Source organism: Artibeus jamaicensis, unplaced genomic scaffold, assembly GCF_021234435.1.
Source record: "Artibeus jamaicensis isolate MK-2021 breed Jamaican fruit bat unplaced genomic scaffold, CSHL_Jam_final contig_519, whole genome shotgun sequence".
Classification (NCBI taxonomy): Eukaryota; Metazoa; Chordata; class Mammalia; order Chiroptera; family Phyllostomidae; genus Artibeus; species Artibeus jamaicensis.
The window spans coordinates 15,349,566-15,367,408 of record NW_026521871.1 but is presented as its reverse complement, the minus strand read 5'-3'; the positions used below and the strand labels follow the sequence as shown (position 1 = coordinate 15,367,408).

Here is a 17,843-nt window from a genome sequence, read left to right as displayed (position 1 = left end):
TGTGAATTTTTCTTTTTCTAAAGGAAGAAATGAGTAATATATTACAGTTTATTGAATTTGGGGATTTCCATACTTTTACTTAAAATGGAGCACTTGTCAACTCAAGTAAGTGTAGAACTTGCTATTTTCTTTTTGTGTCTTGTAAAAAATCAACATAATGGGCTTAGGAAACATTTAACATGTGCAACCCAATGAATCCTGCAATGCCCCTGATTCAACTCATTGGCTGAGTTTCCAAGTGAGAGATTCTACTTCAATGTTCACAAGTGCAACAAGCTGGCCACTGAAGACATAGAAACATCCCACCTCCCCCTCCTCTCCCCATTGGATCAAATGCAAGAAATATTTCATGCACAGCAGATTTTTGTTTCAAGCATGGAGAGTAAAATTAACGTCTCAACAGCTACATGTCCATTTCTTGCTCAATGCCCGACCTGAGCTAGGGCTGAGCATGTGAAGAAAGACATAGCAGGGAATGAGGGCCTGGTTGCACAGAGATTGCAGGGAAAGCACAGGAGAGAGACCTTTACCACGTACTCACACTAAAGAGGACAGTATCACAAACGGCGGCAAGTGCAGCAGAAGGAAAGGAAGGTGGGAGGTTAGAGAGGAAAGGACCCAGATCATGGTGGGACACAAATGGGGGCTTTCCGAAAGAGGTGACAATGAGATGTGAAGGGTGAATGACTGTTAATTAGTCAAAATCATGTGGAGAAAAGGGAATTCCAGGGAGAGGGAACAGCATGTGCCAGACTCTGTGGGAGGGAGAACCAGGTGCCTTTACAGAAAGAACTAAAAGATAAGAGCCCCCAGAAGTCTGAGATGGACCTGCCACAGGCAGCCCTAGAGACAATGCTGAGTTTTAGTCTTCTTCCTTCGGAAGGTATGACCATTAAAATGTCTTGAATATAGAGGGTAACACAATTAGTTCTATGTGCTAAGAATATCACCGGTTTAGGTTTTTAAAAGTTCTTGAAATTCAGTAACACTTCTTCTGTGATCTCACAACTTGTTCAAGGAAAGAGAGAATCTATTAAAATATGCAATCTGTGCTGGAGGCATGGTTTATGTAGTAGTCACGTTAACAGACAGGCTGTCAGACATGAGAAGTCCAGTAATTATTTATCCAAGTAACTTTTATACACTTGCATCACATCAAGGGAACTGCTTCAGCCTGGCTCTTAACATCCTTTTCTTTTTATATTTTTGTGTTTCTTATTTTAAAGTGAATTCTAAAGTGTAAATCTTTTGTTACAAACTTGCCTGAAACTTGCTGGTGACAGTTGCATTTTTCTCAAATGAAAAGGCAGGAACATCTTGTAATTCAACACTTTTTTTCATAGCAAATCACCCACTTTTGCCAGAACAATGGACTGCTTTGGTAGCTCAATTTATAAGTGCTCCTCTAATATTGGGAAGCTTTTCCTTACAAGTATTATTTCATACTGCTGGGGTTTCTCACTACCTCAGTCCCTACTATTGCCTTTGATAAGGCTACAGGCACGTTTATTTTCCCCATCTTAACAAGGACAGAGTCCCACAGGATGAAAACAGTTGGAAAACTTGACAGTTGTGGCTGCAATTCCCTGTTGCATAATTAGGCTGCCTATGAGATGAGGCAATTGAATCCTCTATTTTTCTCTTTGTACAACCTACCAGCTTTTCATCAATTTAGAAAAGTTTTAGAATAAAGTGGACACTATTGCCCTATTTTGAGTTTAGAAGAGAAAAAATGAGGTCAATTCTGTTCTTCACTGCAGCTGTTTGTAAATGAGGACCAAAGAATCAAACGAGAATCATTATCCCATATGTTCTCCTAAGGGCCCTTAGGTGGCTGAGTGTTGTGGCGTGAGGGGATTGCTGTACAAATAAAACCACAAAGTTACCCCCAAAAGAGAAAGTGCCTGTTCATGTTCAGTTTTCTCAGCGTCTCATAGGGCAATCAAGTGTCAGTGGAGAAAGACCATGGGGAGAAATCAGCAGTATCGATCATTTGGTTGAGTCATTTGAACCACGGCTTCTCTATCCGTACAATCAGAATAATACCTTTCATAGACAGGACTGTAGAGATGATCTCTGCTGACCATTTTCCTACAATAATTCTGCACTCTTGTTTCCTAGATCAGCCGCTTATTTGTGTCTTTCACAGCACTAATCACAATCTGTGATTATTTTATTCATCTCCCTTTGGTTTTCTGTCTGCCTCCCATACTGGAATGTAAGTTCCCTGAAAGGAAAAAAAAAACTTGTCTGCACTCTCAAGCCCAGCACAGGCACTGGCCCAATGCCACTGTGCAACCCACACTGGGTAAGTGCACAAGTGAGCGGTAGAAGGCATGAGGAAGTGAATGCTCGCATTAGTTAATGGGGTTATATGTTTTCAACAGCAGCCTTGTTTTCATATAAGTCACAGAATGTCTTCGAAGTGCAATTTTGCTTTGTTTGAATCTGTAAAAGGAGGATCATACCTGACTAGTCTACTTCATGGGGTTGATAAGGGCATCAAATTGGGTGATATAAACTCATAATAGTGTATTGACATATGTATATCACTATACCAGCAAAGAATTTTTAAGGTTAAGGAAGAATACGATTGGTTATAAAAATAAAGAAAGTGATACAGGGTGCAGCCGGGGGGGGGGGGGGGGGTGGGGGGGGGGCAAAAAAAAGGATTTGGAATGGTGTCCAGAATTCAAAGCGTATAGGAATATTGGAGAGACATATAAGATGTCCTCACCGCCCCCCCCCCCAGGGGGAAGGGACAATGGAGCAGGGCCATTAAGAACTGTTTTGCATAGCAATAATTTTGCAGCTAACCTCTGGAATGATTATTTAACATATCTATAACCTTTAACTGGTTTCATAGATATGTTAAATAGCAATGGCCAAGTTTGGAGCCAGGAAGAAGGGAGTAGCTGGGACTCAGGAGGATGTAACTAGGGGCTGGACTCCTGAGTGGGAAGAGTTTGGACTCAGAAGGTAACGAGGGGCTGCGCCCCTGAGTGGAGGTGCCTGCAAGAGAGCTTGGAAAAGATGGGCTCCAGGACATGAGGGGATAACTGCCCAGGTGAGGGAGAGCCACGCAGTTTCAGCAGAGTGAGGACCCCCTCTTGGTGAGGTGAAAGAGGGAGCCACGTGGTTTTGGCAGAGTGCAGACCCCCTCTTTCCCAGGTGAAAGGGAAAACCACGCAGCTTTGCAGCTTTGCCAGAATGGAGATCCCTGCAGCCAGGTGAAGAAGAAAGCCACATGCTTTTGGTGGAGTTTGGACCCCTGCAGCTTTGGTAGAAGAGGCCCACGTGGCTTTGGGATGCCCCCTTTGGCCACGTGGCCTGGAAAGCAAGAGAGACTTTGACTGGAACTGGGTACAAAGAACTCTTGCCAGTGGACCATGAGAGGGTACCACAGTACTTTGGATTAACTAGAGATCCTGCCTGCACAGTGACACAGCTGACGGTGCCAGCAGCCTGCAACAGATGTGTGCTCTTTTCCTGATTTACGGTACCCGGAGTTGGGAGAGTGGGAGAAGGGCGTGCTGTGTGGGTGTAGGTGTATACCCTAAAGGACTTTGATATTTTAATGGTGGCGTTAGGCCTGAATAGCATTAAATAAACATTTTGTTTCCTTTTCACAAATCTCTGGCATTCAGAGATGTCTTTCCAATTGGCGGCGGACAGAAGAGCCCAGTAGATATTAGTATTTTGTCCTTGGGAGGGGCCCCTGTTGTATAGCAGTTTTGGGCATCCCTAGGTGGGCCAGATATTGTATTGCCCCTCCCTCAGACCTCTTGTTCGGTAACAAAAGGACAGGCATTTTGAACCATGGAGGGGTTCTTTTTTTGGTTTTCATTTTTATAAAGGCTCCTAAACAATTGAGTGCTATTTCCACAGGGCACCATTCTATTTAGTTCTTGCAAATGACCCTAGGTTGTAGGGCCTATCATTATCCCATTTTACAGATGAGGAACTGAGGCACCGAACATAGTTCAGTAAGTTGCCCAAGTGACACATGAAGTGCAAGAGCTAGGTTCGAACTGAGGCAATTTGACTCCTTAACTGCTCTCGTGAATCCACCAGGGCCCCTTCAGCAGGCAGCTTGGATCCTGAGTTGCTACAAAATAGAGGCTGTGCTTTAAGTCTCCTTGCAGCTATCTAGGAAGGTAAATAATAAATAATATTTGAGGATGAGGATGAGGAAATGGGAGGCCTTCCCATGTGTTCACCTACCTACTTGATCTACTGTTGTTGGAAATGGTGAGACAAAGTTAGAAACAGCCCCAAAAGTTCTTATCTGGGTTTATATATATGGCAGATATTTGTCTTGTGAGCACACTGCACATACTATAAAACTCTAAAATGCTTTTAGTGTCTATATTTCTCTTTGTAGGGGGAAAAAGAAAAACTAGAAAACCTATATTACTAGAAATTCTTCCTGAAGAAAGCTATATTCCATTCTAGCTTGCTTGATGGTACTTGATAAGTCATTCAACAGCTCTTTCTTATTCCTACTAAACACAGTCTAAGTATCCAATTTATAATACTTATATTGCTTACAAGAGGCACTTTGTTTATAAGGACTGTTTCTGGGAAGACACATATGCATTAATTCTCCTAATTCAGGAATTCCTTCTCATTAACTGCCCAGCCTGATAGACTTCGCAATAATGGTAGGGCCATAACTCCCATTTCTAAAGCCATTGCCTGTTGGAGTTAATGAGAAAGAAATGACACACAGTTCAAATAATTGTGGCTTCTAGCATTTATGGAGCAGTTTTGCTTGGACCCCTGGGCTTTCAACTTGGGGTTCCACTGCCTGGATTGATTATGCACAGAATTAAACACAACTCCTGTAGCTGCCTTGGTGTGCTGTGTGGCAAGAGCAATCTGAGGACGCAAGGCCTAAAGCAACATGGTGCGTGGTGGAGACTATTTTTATTGCTTAATTTTTATTTATTGATTTTAGAGAGAAAGAGAGAGGAATGGATATGGAGAAGGAAGAAGGAGGAGAAATAGATACATACACAGCAATTTGTTGTTCTGATACAGGGTGCAGCCAAGGGGGGGGCCCAAAAAAGATTTGGAATGGTGTCCAGAATTCAAAGTGTATAGGAATAATGGAGAGACATATAGGATGTCCTCACCCCTTCCCCCACCCCCCAGGTGTGAGTTTGGAGAAGGGACACATGGAGCAGGAACATGCAGGGCTATTTTGTACAGCCACAGCCTTGCAGCTACTCCATGGCATGGTCGTTTAACATATCTATAGCCTTTGGCGGTCACTTGGATATATTAAATGGCTGTGGCCAGGCTTGGAGCTAGGGGGATGAGGTCACTTCCCTCCAACATGTAACTGGGGTACAGGTCCCCTGAGTTACAGCACCTGTGTGAGAGCTTGGAGAAGATTGGCTCCAGGACATAGGGCCATACCTGCCCAGACTCATGATGGCAGCCCAGTAAACTTGTAATAATACAGAAATACTGGCAGGTGTAACAGATTGTGGGAGGAGTCGGAAATAGGGGTTCAGAGGAAGATTGGCACGAGGATTTAAAAGCCAGACACGGCAGTCACGTAGAGGGAGAACCATGTGGTTTTAGTGAGAGGGCACACCCCTGCAGCCAGGTGAAAAAGAGAGAGCCACGCGGTTTGGGACAGAGTGAGGACCCCTGCAGTCATGTAGGAGAGAGCCACGCAGTTTCAGTAAAGTAAGGGTCCCCTCTTGGCCAGGTAAGAGAGAGCCACGCAGTTTCAGCAGAGTGAGGACCCCCTCTTGGTGAGGTGAAAGAGGGAGCCACGTGGTTTTGGCAGAGTGCAGACCCCCTCTTTCCCAGGTGAAAGGGAAAACCATGCAGCTTTGCCAGAATGGAGATCCCTGCAGCCAGGTGAAGAAGAAAGACACATGCTTTTGGTGGAGTGGGGACCCCTGCAGCTTTGGTGGAAGAGGCCCATGCAGCTTTGGGGGTTCCTCCTTTGGCCACGTGGCCTGGAAAGCAGGAGAGACTTTCACTGGAAAAATGGGTACAAAGAACTCTTGCCAGTGGACCATGAGAGGGTACCACAGTACTTTGGATTAACTAGAGATCCTGTCCGCATGGTGATATAGCTGACGGTGCCAGAGGCCTAAAAACAGACACGTGTTCTTTTCCTGATTTACGGTACCTGGAGTTGGGAGAGTGGGAGAAGGGCGTGATGTGTGGGTGTAGGTGTATACCCTAAAGGACTTTGATATTTTAATGGTGGCGTTAGGCCTGAATAGCATTAAATAAACATTTTGTTTCTTTTTCACAAATCTCTGGCATTGAGAGATGTCTTTCTAACTGGCAGCGGACAGAAGGGCCCAGTAGATATTAGTATTCTGTCCTTGGGAGGGGCCCCTGTTGTTCTGTAACAATTTTTGGCGTCTCTAGATGGGCCAAATATTGCCCCCCCCCCCCAGGAAGTCTGTTCAGTAACAGTTCCACTTATTTATGCATTCACTGGTTGATTCTTGTATGCGCTCTGATTGGGATCAAACCTGGAAACTTGGTGTATCTGGATGATACTCTAACCAACTGAGATACCTGGCTGGGGAGATTCCACATCTTAAACTTTGTAGGGTTGGTGGCAAAAAGAATTCATTTACTGCAGGGTTTATCCATAAAGTTGATTTATTAAGGCTGAAGATAGCTAACCCCTACCTTGGGCATATAGTCAAGGTTTGAGCAAACACCAAGCTTAGTGCTATGTTTGTACTGTTAAATAAAAACAAATACCTAGTCTGCCATCTATAACTCTTTTACTTTGGTTGTACTTATACAGTATCAAGTCATAATATTTTTACATATTAATATGTCATCTTAATGACATAATCTTACATAATCTCATGTATGTATATATAAGTAAGCTTGTGGCTCTAACCTCAGTCTTGAAGCTTCAGAGCACTAATTCACTGCTTTAGGAAAGAAGGTAATAATAAAACAGGGGAAAATGATTGAATTTTGAGCTTTATATGGTCGGTACTAATCTCTAAGCTTTGAAAATTGCATACTGAAAGATTCAGGATATACAGTGTGTGCCATATACAAAAGACATGGAAGGATGTGATTGGATCTAAGCTAGCCTCCTCCCCTAGCCTCTGATAAGGACACTCAGAAGTGGCAGGTCAGTAAGAAGGGAAGGACTTTGGGAAGCATGAAAGTGAAATGTTGGTGTCCTAGGCTCTTCGACCTCCACAAGGCAGTCAGAGGAGGGCTGTGAAAGTAAGCAAAATTGGAGCTGAACCTGGAGAAACCTAGAAGCCAGAATCAAGATCCCAGGCTGTAGTCATCTTGACATCACCACTGCTAAGGAGAGGCACAGAAAAGGTCACCCCTGGAGAAGAGTTGGTGGGTAGAAAGAAGTCATGAACAGATGCCTGTGGGGGCAACTTTGCCCACAAAGTACACCCCCCACCCTGTCCTCCACGGATGAAAGTGAACACTACCAAGACATGATCTACTTGGGGAGGAAAGGTGGCCGATCCCTCAAAGGGAAGGGCCTAGAGCCCCTTCCTCAAGGGGCTTTTATTGGGTTTGTTTGCACAAGAATATAGGGAAGGATCAAACAATAGATCACATTCAAAGAACCATGAGGGCCTATTCTCAGTCAGGGTCAGATAGCTAAACAGCCATAAAACTTTGAGGAACAAACTTCTTTCTTGGATCCTTATCATTTAAATGAGAGCATTCTAAACAAAGCAGGTTTCACAGGATTTTTACATATTCTTTCTTAGGCCTGATTTACCCCAGATACCACTCTAGCTGGCAAGGAACTGTACCACCTCCCCATCATAGATTTTTAGGCTTAAGTGGATTAGAGTCAGGAAGTGCTTCTTCCAGACAAAAATGGGAACTCGGGCTATGTCAGAATAGCTGGGGGGCGAGGGTCCATCATTCCCTCTTTGTCGCAGCGCCCCCCCCAAGTCCTTCCATAATGGCCTCCCAAGTAATCCTGTCTGGCTTAGGTTGCCCCTCCTCTGAGGGGCCGTACCTGTCATGGACATCAACCATGCATTGGGGCCAGGGGAGTACGCTGAGGCAAGCGTTTCCTTCCAGAGACAAGCTTTGTCTCTTTGTGGCTCGCATTCCGGAGGTCGCTCACTCAGCCTTAGCCATGGGGGGCAGTTATAATTTCTGAAACCAGGCAGAGTGGTTCCTGACAGATGCCAAAGGCTCAGAGCAAATGGGCACCTCAAATGCCTCCAATGTCCTAGTCTTCAATAGCTCTCTGTAACTGAGCTTCATTTTAATTGGTCAGGCGAAATAAGGATTTCTAAAAAGACTGATTAAATTAATACAAACTGTTGGAATGGAGCCTTAAAAATAAAGAGAGGTTCTAGAGGAAAAAAATGAAATAATCAAAAGTTTTATTTTTGTGGCCTGGGAGGTACTCACTGTGGTAGATAACCATAGAAAAGGCTACAGAGTATTTGCTATTAGAAGAAAGTACTATCTACATCATCCTTAAATTTTCTCAAATTTATCCAGTGGAGTAAGTGACAAAGATGGTGACACAATTGCCATTCATAAAAGGTGAGTTTTTGTCCTCAAATGTCCTTATAAAGAGAATGTCATTGGTTTTAAAATAATACAAGGAGATGAAATTTCATATCTAAGTGAATTAAGAGCAAAGCCACAACATTAGCATGGCAGCTAATATGACTTAATGTGACACTAAAACCTATTTTTAACTATTACATATGGGAACCCACTGTCTAGAAAGTAATTTTTTTATGGCCATGGGATTTTTATTCAATACTCCTGTTCCAAAAGTAATTTAAAGATTTCCAAGAACAATGAGGACTTCAGATATGACAGTCAGATAGTTTTGACTTGGAAAATACTGTATAATTAGCATTACATCTCTCTAAATTCTATTAGTAAACTCACCCAAATAGTTACCATAAATGCGATACTAAATTCAAAAGTTATATACCTTAGCCTTTCTGTAATGATTCTGATATAAATACTTAAATAAATTTTTAAAATAATTTAGTATATACAATTTTAGTTCCCACATGGATAGAAACCAAACATGTAGGAGGGAGGCCAGGGAAGATTTAAAGGTGACTGAATAATAGAAACATCAACCAAGACTCAGATTTAGAGATGACTCAGAGAATAAAAATTTTAACAAAGAATCATATCAACACACTGTATCATAACAAAAACTGCATGCAGATTAAGTAATAAATAATCAGCATCAAACCTCTGTTTAAGAGAAAGCACAAAGGAATAAAATGCATTTTAAATTTCTTCTCATCAAAATGGCTTCAAAAAATCTTAGCGTGCCAAAGAGTTAGCCCCTATTTATCCATAACTTTTTTGATGAAGATTTTTCAATTATGCTGAATTAATTAGGTGTCACAATACAACATCTATATAACAATTAAAGGTCAATTTAGCATAGAATAATAAAATGACAGGGAGTACTAATTAGCATGGTCATAAATTCTTTCTGTACACATTTTCTCAAAGCACTTGACTTAAGTGTAATTCTCTGCCTTGATAGTCCTGTTAAAATTTATACAGGATTTGCTGAGCCTGGGTCCCAGATAAGGATAAAAGGTTTGAGAAATACATGGTTTACTCACTAACAGCCATTTCTTACCAGGCTTTTTTTTGCCCCACCAACAAAGTGACCTTTACTTAAACTATTAGCTTTGAGAAGTGAGGTGTAAAGAAAACCACAGCTTAGGGATCTGACCTCCCAAAATGTGGACATTTATCAGAGTATGCTCTTTAGCCCCTGACATTTTCCAAAGTAAACGTTGGTTGATTAGGGACTTAAATCAAAACTGAATTTGCTTATTCTGTGACTTGAAAGCACTAGCAATGGAATATAGTAGCTTTTTACAAAAAAACAAAAACAAAGTCACCAACTTATCCCCTGTCATTTCAAAAGGAAAACAAATCTCTGAAAGTGAAATGTCCCCTTCATGCAATAGTGAATTTCTAAATACTAAGTTCCTTCTTTTCAGTAAAGAGGTAACTGATGAATCAGTATTCACAAAGTAGCATTTGATAGAACGGTATTGTTAGTTAAACAAATGTTCTGTGTAAGCCGCAAGATATGAGAGAGATAATTTTTATGGGCTGCCATAAGCAAGCAATTCAGATTCTCAGAACCTCCTTCTCAATTTAAAGAATGAGTTTGGGAGCAAAGACCTTGGAGATGATACCAACCATATAAGAATACAGCCCATCAGGGATAAAATGGTACAAAATTTGGGACATGAGATGTCAGGCAAGTCCAAGACCTGATGATACTGGGACATACCTACATTTTGGCATTGTGATTCCTTAAGCGTTAAGGTTCATTTTCCTATCACAGCATAAAGTTGTATGTTACCCGTCTACACACTTTTTGAGACCTCAAAACATCATTGTTTAATGTGCACCCAGTGAAGAACTCCTGGCCATATTATGTACTTATTCAAATCCCTGGGTTTATTTTTTCTGTTAGAATTTGTCTTGTACTTTGATTTTCCTTAGGGCTGATATTAAGACAGTAAGATCTTCATGAAACCCTCACAGGCAACTGCATTCAGCCCAGAACAAAGGACTGTTGTTAGTTTGCATGGGCTATTACCATGTTCCAGTTTGATTTTACATCATTCACTTGAATTTTCTAATTTAATTCCCACAACAAATTTGGGTATAAAGTTTTATCACCTCCATTTCAAAGCTGAGGAAGTCTTTCAGAGGTTAAATAATAGTGTCCAAGCTGTCCCAGGGCACTCAGTAGTCAACTTGGAACAAAACCCAGGTCTCCTTCTGGCCCGACTCCATGGTTTCTCAAACACTTTCTGTCCTGAATCTCTTTCACAGACCTGCTTTATCTCTGTACGTTTCTTTCTTTTCTTGACCTCAGTATCTTCACAGAAATATAATATTCTTTCCAAAGAGATCATACTCTAAACTGGCCTTTGTGTCAGGGGTACACTTGCAAGTCTTAAGGGGGAACACACAACAAGTGAGGTGAAGACAGCAGAACATAAACAGTACTTAAAAACAATCACATCTGACCTTTCTGTCCACAGATAAGTACTCTGCGATGAACTGTCTAGAAGAGCTTCCTTTACTGTGTGTGTAGCTAGCACTATTTCCATGGGAAAATATAGCTTTACTATAAAATAGCATGAATGGCATCAGTACCTGTCCAATGTAGTTCATGTTTCCTGTAAATATGATTAAACAAACCAACAACAAACTTGATCAACTGCATGATCCCTTGAACAGTGGCATCCCCAATTACCCATGAGCAGAATGGGTCACTGCCAAGGTTTAATCTGTATCAATGGGAATGAGGCCACCACAAGGGACGGTAGGAGGATGAATGTCTAACTCTTAGGGTCAGGGGATCATGGGACTGGGCATCAAGAAAGGTTGTGCTATTCTTAAAATATTGAAGATAAAATGGCTTGTGTTAAAGGACATAAAAAGACAGGAGACTGACCCTGGTTGGAACAATCCTGATGACCACTAGCCAATCCAACCACTTTCCAGACACTCTACAATGTATTACATGTCAGAGAGAATAAAAAAAACTGCCATCGATCATTTGGAGACTTCTAGTATACTTAGATATTCCTTGTCATATAGATAAATTATCCAGACATCAAACTAATTTCTTCAGTTTCCACTTGAAAGCTTTATGTCACTTAGGTCTAGTCATCATTGAATTAATGTTTCCTTTTCTCCCATTTCTGAAAACACTGATGCTGTACACCATGGCATAGAGAATGTGGTTAATATGCATTTCTAGTTAACCTAGTTATACATTCAATTATGCATATTTATTTTTTATCGTTGTTTTACTCACATTGCTGTTCATATCTTATCTTTCCTTTTTTATAGAAAAGTTCTTGAGGAAATGCCTAAAATTAAGCATCCTCACATTATTCACAGTGTTTTTAGTACCATCTTTTACATAGTTATTCCTAATTAATAGATGATTTTGGAATGGGTGCTCAAAGAGCTATATTGCAAAGATAAACTAAACACAGGAAGTGTATCTATCATGGGTGTGTGGCTTTCCTGAGCATACAGAATGTATTTTGGAGTTTGGTGGGACTTAAAGGTCATCATTACAGACATTCAAGGCAACTGAAGTATATAGACTTGGGTAATGCAATTTAATAGTGGGCTGGGGATAAGCTAGTGAATCATGTCACATCCTTGCATAATTTCTAGAACTCTTAGGGTAAACACCAAGTTCCACACATCCCAACTTATTTATTCCCTTGTCCATATCTCTACACTTGCAACCTCAGCTCACACATTCATTCTCTTCTTTTCTTTAGTCACATTATTCTGTTTTTCATGTCCTGAAAGGTACCACAGTTTCTCCTGTTAGAAGTCCTTTGCCATGTTATTCCACCATCAAATTATTATCCGATTTTCCCTTCCCCAATCAGCCAATGTCTACTCATTCTCAAGCAGGTCTTTTGAGACAGGTTCTGCCTTCAGTGAGTAAAATTTCATGGTTATACGCTCTTGTAGACCCCAGACACTTGTTGAAGATTGTAATTATGTATTCATAGAGAGATCGCTGGAATAATGTAGACTCTTCACCCCCTGCTATTTTTTAAGCAGCATGAAAGCAGGGTCCTTACCAGGTTGCTCCCCATCGAATCACCAGTGCCTACTCATTGCTTCCCAGAAGGTAGTTGCTCAATAAACATTTGTGAATAAATCAATGAATGAACATGTAACTTTGCCTTCTGACTACTACTATCTAGATCAGGCATACCCAAGTGTTTTCAATTTGGAATAATTATGCACAGTTACATATGAGGCTGGGTGACTGTTTTTAAGTATATTTTAAATAGCAGGTGAGTCATTAACTTTGATGCAATGAAAATCAGTTGAAACTCTCATTACTCTAAACCCAACTACTTTGTTTCCTTAATCAAATATACCATCCATGGTAACAGTTGAACCCGGTGCTGATATGAAATTTGTTAGAGATGTTTATCTATGTGAAGATGACTTCCTACACCTAGCTGCACTATGAACTAATAGTTATCAGACAGAGCATTCAAAGCAGCATGATCCCTCTTGAATTCAAAGAATCAGTGAGAATGTCAATTACTGCTAGATGGACAGACAGAATATAATACAATCTTGTCTGTACTTCTCTTGTCCTGTAAGACTTATGCTCCTGTTCCAGTTTCTGAACGATCTAGTAAAATTCAATTTACTTTTTCAATTTGTCTCCAGCCAAGCTTCCTTCTGTCAGTCATGCAGACATTTTAACACTGGCCATGTAGAGTAACGGGACAATGAGAATGAAATTACCTGTGCATTTGCGATCCGTGTCTTCTTTCTTTGACCCACTAATCGTCAACTTGCAGTTGAAGTTTTCCTCCCAGTATTCAGCAAACCAGACATTTCTTCTGTTGTTTTCAAGCGTGCGGGACGTAAAATAGGCATCAAACCCTAAAGGGAGTTAAATGAAAAGGTCATTGCTTGTGGGGCACTGCAGGAACGTTTGAAAATAGAAATACCAGCTGTGTTTTTTCTTTGTTTTAGTAGGCTGAATGCTCTTTTGTGTCAATCAAAGAAAAAAAATCACTAGAAGAAAAAAATATTCTAATGTTAACCTATACCTGTATCTCTAGATAATCTGTCAGGCAGATATGTGGCCTATAAATGACATTTTCACAGTGAAATCTGCATTAGTGAACTTGGGGATGACACGGTGCTCACAACATGCCTTGCAGCTCTGGTGAGATGGACAAAGCACCTATTACCATCATCATCAAAGAGAATAACTGGTAACTTTAATGCTTTCTATGGACCAGACTCTGTACTTCACATAGATTCTTTTACTTATCTCAACAGCCTATGCAGTACTTACTATTATTCCCATTTTGCTGATGAAAAACAGAGGTTTGATAAAACAATGTCCAAGGTCAAAGATTTCACCACATTCTGCATTCCTGACACGTGAGCTACTGACCTGTGAACATCATTTTAAGAGCCTTCTTTCATTTAGTAATGTCCCATGTGTAACTGACTTTCTAATCAAAGCACAATTAAATTTTTGAAGAATCCACTGATAAATCGAGGTCAATATTACCTCAATGCTATTCACAAAGAGTTTGAGATGAGTAGACAAATAGAAGGCCAGGTCCCCAGGAAATCTCTAACTACCTCACTAGCATGGTATAACTTTAAATATTCAAATAAAGCCACATGGTCTTGTGAGAATGAGATTGGATTCAGCATCACAAGGCCTGGGCTTGAATTCCAGCTCCCCAGTCCTCACTAAGTCGTAGAAACATGAGCAAGTACACACTTAACCTTTCTGGTCTTCCTTTTATCTATCTGGAAAAATAAAGATGACATCACCTTCATCCTCAGTTTGTTTATAACAGTGGGAAGTCTGGGAACTTACAGAATTTAAGGTCAAAACCATGGAAAAGATGAACTTACTCTCACATTATTTAAATTATTCCAAATTTTCCTTTAATTTTAGGGCCATTAAAAATATAGCTCTAGGGGGCAGGGACTGGGTTGAAGGGGACAAGGGGGTAGACATGGTGGATATCTGTAATAGTGTCAACAATAAAAAAAAGAAAAAAATATATAGTTCTAGACTCCAAACTACACGAAGAAGAATGTCAGGTTAATTTAATTCACCACTACATTTTCAGCACTGAATTCATGGCCTGACATATAATAAGCCTACTATAAATAGAAAACTTGAAATAAGTAAACAAGACCATAAAAAAAGGAAAGAAAAAAGACCTATAAAGTAAAGGAGTCTATATATCATTTTAGAGAAAATAAAAAAGAGTACTTTATAACTCTTAGGTCATTTTCCAGGCTACTGTCAGGACATGATAGGACATAATGATGTCTTGATCAGGCACCGCCAAGTGTCCTTTTATAGCCACCACATTCAGTGATTTAGGAGTAACCCAGTGGCTGCACCTGATCTCATTCTGATATCAATACTGATTAATTAATCTATCTGGCTTGAAGTCCTCCCCCCCATGTCACTCTTCTCCTACAACCCCGCCTCCAGATGACTATTAAGTAGTATAATATAATACTCTCAAATAAAGAGGAATTTTTTGGAAAATATGAGTCTTCTGTTTCCAAGATCACTAGATATATGCACTTGTCCATGTAAATACATACACACATTTACCCATAATTACTGGTGACCAACTTTCATTTTCCTCTGCTTTGTGCACAGGGTGGGAACATGGGGTAGGAGATCAGATTAAGCAAGGGTGGTGGGCTGTGTATACGTGGCCCTGGTGGACCATGCTGCCTGGGCTTTCTGCCTTTGTATAACCCTCTTTTATGCCCTGCTTTCTTATTCATGGGACATTTCATTTATCCCATATTCATGGGACACCCTTATGCAGGGTGTCACGCAAGCAGAGTCTGGGAAACCTGTGCCCCTGTGGCCTGTTCTTACAGAATTCTACTTGCAAACCAGCTGCTGTGATCTGTGAGTCTTGATCGCGGAAAGGTCATGTGGAAAGAGAGGAGTACAGCCAGACCCCAACCCTTTCAGCAAAGCCTTCTGGCCCTTTCCAGCCTTACTGCCCACTCCCAGCCAATTGCATAGAAGAAGCACTTAGCTAACTAAGACCAGCCAAGTTGCAGAACTATGAGAATCTATCTTTTAAGTCATAACATTCGAGGTAGTTTGTTATGGACAACTGAAACACTCCTTCATTATCTCAGCACTCCAAGCCCCTCTCTATGCAATGCCCAAACAACAGCACAATCTTAAGGAAGAAGAGTCCACAATAAAACATAAAGAGGCTTCAGAAACAAACTTTTTGGTTACATGCTTCAGGCCTGAACCCTAGCCAAACTCAGAATAGGAACAATTAAAGTGGCTCAAATGTTAGCCTTGAGGCACACATTCACGAGCCTGGAAGAAAACATCTTTAGAGGAAACCTCATTGTTTAAAAAGCCTATCACTTCAAAACGCCTCTCTTCAGCCTGTGTCTGCTGATATCCAGGAGGATATGAGGAAGGAAAGACTAGTTTGTGGTTCACGTAGAGGTAGGTGACTGTGAGACATTTAAAAGAGAAAAGGAAGGGAAAGCAGCAGTCACTTCCACTTCCCTCTGTTCTTCTACATGAGAACCAACAGATTTTTCAAAAGAAAGTACACACCACAGAGGCTGGCTGTATGAACAGGGACAGGAAATGGATGAAGGGCAGGTTTTCTCTGCCCATATCTTTGTCCTTGTCACTCACATGCCTGATTTCTCCACCTCCTCCTTATAGTGGGGCCTGCTGCCCACCCTCACACAGGCTGAGTACTGCTCTTGCGTCCTAAAAGCATTTATATATGAATTTCCTGGGGTTCTCATAAGATGCAGATTTAATTCAGAAGACCTGAGGTAGAAACCAAAGATGCTGCACTTTTAATAAGCACCAGGTGATGTTCATACTGCCCATACTTTGAGAAGCAGGGCTCTAGAGCAGGGGGTCCCTGACCTCTAGGTGATGGAGGGACCAGTATGGGCCTGTTAGGAACCAGGCCTTCATAGCAGGAGGTGAGCTTGAATGTAATATGCTTGAACCATCCCCAGACTATCCACTACCACCCAGGTACTTAGAAAAACAGTCTTTCACAAAACTGGTCCCTGTTGCCAGAAAGGTTGGGTACCACTGCTCTAGAGCAAATCCTGAACTTCATCAGGTGGGAGTGGAGTAATTCCAGTCCAGATGGTTAGATATCAATGTTATCACCCTCTCAACCTCAAGCATTCCCTTGGTACAGATGAGAGAGTCTTCACTTTGCTTTTGTAGTTGAGACTTTTGCTTAGTACCTTGCTCAGTATGGCAGGAGCTGTACCTTGCCAACCTGGATCCTGTAGTTGAGCATGGTAGAGCGTGCTGTTGCCTGCTGATGAATTTTCAGGAGTACTTGCTCTATATTCCCCATTGCAGCCTCAATGACTGCTTCCCTCACCTGTGTTTCCTGTTATTTCTATGGGCTCTTGCCCTGGAATTTCAGTCTTTGTGCTGTGCCTTAGTGTTTCTAAGAAGGTAACCTAATATATCCCTGTGTCTTTACCACCTCTGAGGTCCATGGCCTTGAGGTGAAAATTCAGGGCCCTTAGCCGGCTACCAACACAGCATACAGACATACCTCATTTTATTGCTCTGCACTTTACTGAAATTCATAATTGTAACTTTTTTTTTTTTTTTTTACAAATCAAAGGCAAGATCCTCTGCCAATGAAAAGGTTACAACTTGCTGTATTATGACATTGATTTACAATGGGGCTCTGGGACCAAACCCGTGATACCTCCCAGGTATGTCTGTACATTTGCTTTGGGATATTTTGCTAGAGACTAGAACTGCAGGCTTGTGTGAGAGCTACACTTTCTGTGCTTAGGGAAGTGACATAGTGTAGTGGTGAACATAGACATAGTCACAAAACATGGGTTCCAGCCCTGTATGACAGGGCTGTCAAACTCATTTTTTCTGGGGGTCACATGGGCCTTGTGGTTGTCTTCAAAGGGCCGAATGTAGTTTTAGGACTGTGCAAATGTAATTACTCCTTAACTGGGGGTAAGAAACTTGGCACCACCACCAGGTAGAAACAAGGTGCTGGGCCAGATTAAACAAGGTGGAGGGCTGGATTCGGCCTGCGAGCCTTGTGTTTGCCACCTGTGTTGTAGGACTTTGTGTACATTACTCGGCTATTGTGTGTCTCAGTTTTCTCATCTGTGAAATGGTGTCAGTAGTAATAACTACCTCATAGAGTTGTTATTAAGATTAAAGTAGTTATTATTTGTTAAGTACTCAGCATTGTGTACTTATAAAGAACGATATTAAC

At 41.2% G+C, this 17,843-nt stretch overlaps 1 protein-coding gene across 1 annotated transcript in view; it reads right to left on the bottom strand.

The window, feature by feature from the left end:
* The window catches only part of GRM7 (glutamate metabotropic receptor 7), a 910,314-nt gene that overhangs the window by 317,695 nt on the left and 574,776 nt on the right, over positions 1-17,843 (bottom strand). Inside the window, exon 5 of the mRNA XM_037134730.2 lies at positions 13,315-13,455. Coding sequence (XP_036990625.2) covers positions 13,315-13,455 — 141 coding nt within the window. The remainder of the gene's footprint in view (positions 1-13,314; positions 13,456-17,843) is intronic.